This window comes from Nycticebus coucang, chromosome X (assembly GCF_027406575.1).
Source record: "Nycticebus coucang isolate mNycCou1 chromosome X, mNycCou1.pri, whole genome shotgun sequence".
NCBI classification, from domain to species: domain Eukaryota; kingdom Metazoa; phylum Chordata; class Mammalia; order Primates; family Lorisidae; genus Nycticebus; species Nycticebus coucang.
Genome location: NC_069804.1, coordinates 52,432,081 through 52,435,536, shown reverse-complemented (window position 1 = coordinate 52,435,536; position 3,456 = coordinate 52,432,081). Strand labels below are relative to the sequence as shown.

The 3,456-nt window shown below is 42.8% G+C and overlaps 1 protein-coding gene across 1 annotated transcript; it reads left to right on the top strand.

Moving 5' to 3' along the window:
* Positions 1–460: 460 nt before the first annotated feature.
* LOC128577357 (60S ribosomal protein L10-like) lies at positions 461–989 on the top strand. Its single transcript, XM_053579569.1, has 2 exons — positions 461–632; positions 748–989. The coding sequence occupies exons 1-2, from the start codon at positions 461–463 to the stop codon at positions 987–989; spliced, it is 414 nt and encodes a 137-aa protein (XP_053435544.1).
* Positions 990–3,456: the final 2,467 nt, after the last annotated feature.

Genomic DNA, 3,456 nt, shown 5'->3' with positions numbered 1-3,456 from the left:
CCATTCATGTGTTGAAGGGCACTTGGGTTGTTTCCACATCTTTGTGATTATAAATTGGGCTGCTATAAACTTTTGAGTGCTAATGTCTTTATCATAAAATGATTTTTACCTAAGACACAAAACTATAAAAACTCTAGAAGAAAGTGTGGGGAAAACTCTTAACGCTCTTGGCCTTGGGCAAGAATTTATGAAGAAGACCCCAAAGGCAATCACAGCAGTAATAAAAAGAAAGAAATGGTCTTTGCCCTTAGTGTGATAAGAGTGGCTGCAAGCTGGCCACTAAAGATCCTGGTATCACCATGGGCTGCTGCCCTGCCGCAGTGTTACCAGTATTGTAAGAACAAGCCCAACCCAAAGTCTCGTTTCTGCTGAGGTGTCCCTGATGCCACGATTCAGAGCTTTCACCTGGGGCAGAAGGCAAAAGTGGATGAATTCCCACTCTGTGGCCACATGTTGTCAGATGAATATGAACAGCTCTCCTCTGAAGTTGAAGGCTGCTCTTATTTGTGCCAAGGACATGGTAAAAAGTTGTGGAAAACATGGCTTCCATATCCAAGTGCAGCTCTACCCCTTCCATGTTATCCACATCAACATGATGTCGTCCTGTGCTGGGGCCGACAGGCTTTGCGGTATGCATGGTGACTTTTTTTGTTGTTGTTGTTGCAGTTTGGCTGGGGCCGGGCTTGAATCTGCCACCCCCGGTATATGGGGCCGGTGCCCTACTCACTGAGCCACAGGTGCCACCCCTGCATGGTGCCTTTTGGAAACCCCAGGACACTGTGGTCAGGGTTCACATTGGTCAAGTCATCATGTCCATCCACATCAAACTACAGAACAGGGAGCATGTGATTGAGGCTCTAGGCTGGGCCAATTTCAAGTTCCCTGGCCACCAGAAGATTCACATCTCCAAGAAGTGGGGGTTTACCAAGTTTAATGAGAATGAATTTGAAGACACGGTGGGTATGAAGTGGCTTATCCCAGATGGCTGAGGGGTCAAATACATCCCCAATCTTGGCCCTTTGGACCAGTGGCAGGCCCTGCACTCATTTGCGCCCACCAATAAACACTACTTCTTGTCAAATAAATAAATAAATAAATAGCTGGGACCTGATTAAGTTAAAAGGTTTCTGCACAGCTAAGGACACAATCAATAAAGCAAAGAGATAACCTTCAGAGTGGGAGAAGATATTTGCAGGGTACGAATCCAACAAAGGGCTAATAACCAGAATCTACAAAGAACTCAAGCAAATCAGCCAGCCCAATGGCTCGCACCTGTAATCCTAGCAATCTAGGAGGACGAGGCAGGAGGATTGCTTGAGCTCAGGAGTTCCAGTCTTGCCGGAGCGAGAGTGAGACTCTGTCTCAAAAAAACAAACAATAAACTCAGCCAGGTGTCATATTACATGTCTGTTGCAGTCACTTGGGAAGCTGAGGCAAGAGGATTGCTTAAGAATTTGTGGTTGCTGTGAGTTATGATGATGCCACAGTACTCTACCCAGGGTGACAGAGACTTTAAACAATAAAGAACAAAAAAAGAACTCAAGCAGGCTCAGCGCCTGTAGCTCAGCAGTTAGGGTGCTAGCCACATACACAGGACTGGCGGGTTCAAACCCAGCCTGGGCCTGCCAAACAACAATGACAACTACAACCAGCCAGGCCATGTGGCGGGTGCCTGTAGTCCCAGCTACTTGGGAAGCTGAGGCAAGAGAATCTCTTAAGCCCAAGAGTTTGAGGTTGCTGTGATATGTGACACCATGACATTCTACTGAGGGCAACAAAGTGAGACTCTGTCTCAACAACAAAAAGAATTCAAGCAAATCAATAAAAGAGCTAATAACCCCATTAAAATCTGAGCAAGAGACATGAACAAAATCTTTCCTCATGAGGATAGGCAAATGGCAAAAAACTCATGAAAAAAATGTTCATTGTCTCCATTAGAGAAATGCAAATCAAAACCACTTTGAGGTATCACCTAACCCCAGTGAGAATGGCCCACGTCACTGGGTCCCAAAGCAACATATGCTGGCATGGGTTCAGAGAAAAGAGAACTCTCCTGTACCGTGGGTGGGACTGCAAACTAGTACAGACTCTATGGAAAGAAGTATGGAGAGTCCTCAAAGAACTAAAGGTAGACCTTCCATTTGATCCTGCAATCCCATTACTAGATAGCTACCCCAAAGAAATGTCCTTTCTTCATTGTGTGTTCATTGCATCTTTGTCAAAGAACTGACCAAAAATGCATGGATTCATTTTTGGGCTTTGTATTCTATTCCATTCATCTATGTGCCTATTTTTTTTTTTTGAGACAGAGTCTCACTATGTCATCCTTGGTAGAGTGCTTAGGTGTCACAGCTCACAGCAACCTCAAACTCTTGGGCTTAAGCAATTCTTTTTTTTTTTTTTTCCCCATGGAAAAACTGCTATATTTTAAATGCCAAAGTGTCTCAAACCAGGAACTTAAATGAGTCGATCACTGTCACTCAAGGAAACCAATTTACTTATCACCCCTTAGTTTCCTTCCTATTAGCCATTGGCCCTCCCTTAGTCCCCTCTGGAAAATTTATAAGTTGTTGGTTATTCCAAAGAAAGATGTAGCAGATGGCAGATTCATTTTTGTCCAACTAATTAGGTAGGTTCAAAACCTTAATAGTTGTAAGTACCCTGCGCTGGTAATTAATGCCACTTGGCAACTTCCAAAACCATTTCAAACTTTAATAAAGCCTTCACTATGATATACCGTTTACCTAAAAATCCTTGTCCACTGTCTAGTAATGTTAATTTTTTACATAACTTTGTATTCAGATGAAATTCCTGCTGAAGTAGGTTAATAGTTAATCCTCACATTCCTTTTCCTCAAAGTGGAGTAGCTTGTTACTACTTAATTTTACATTTAAGTAACTATTAGCTACTTTACGATCTCTCTTTAGTAACACAAACATCAACTCAAGCATTATTTTCTGTTTCAGCACATCCATCACCTAAGCAATTCTATTAATTGTTTAGTGCTGACCCAAAGACGACACAGGTTTCTCATTAAACTTTGTTTTAATGGGTCTCAAAATTCTGTGACAGATTTTTGGTCATGTTGTTTCCATTAAAAAGTACTGATTTTAAAAACTAATAACTTAAAACTGCCACGGGCTTAAGCAATTCTCTTGCCTCAGCCTCCCAAGTAGCTGGGACTACAGGTGCCTGCCACAACGCCTGGCTATTTTTTTGTCGTTGCAGTTGTCACTGTTTAGAACCTGGCCCAGGCTGGGTTCAAACCCGCCAGACTCAGTGTATTTGGCTGGCGTCGTAACCACTGTGCTATAGGCTCTGAGCCTATGTGCCTATTATTATGCCAGTACCATGTTATTTTGATTGCTATAGCTTTGTATATGTTTTGAAATCAGGTAGTGTGATACCCCCAGCTTTATTCTTTCTGCTGAAGATTGCTTTGGCTATTCAGGGTCC

Excerpts from the sequence above, each read along its gene's own strand:
- LOC128577357 (XM_053579569.1), top strand. The coding sequence starts at position 461 with ATGAATATGAACAGCTCTCCTCTGAAGTTGAAGGCTGCTCTTATTTGT. Across the intron at positions 633-747 it reads GGCCGACAGGCTTTGCGGTA|TGCATGGTGCCTTTTGGAAA; the intron begins TGCATGGTGACT and ends AGGTGCCACCCC.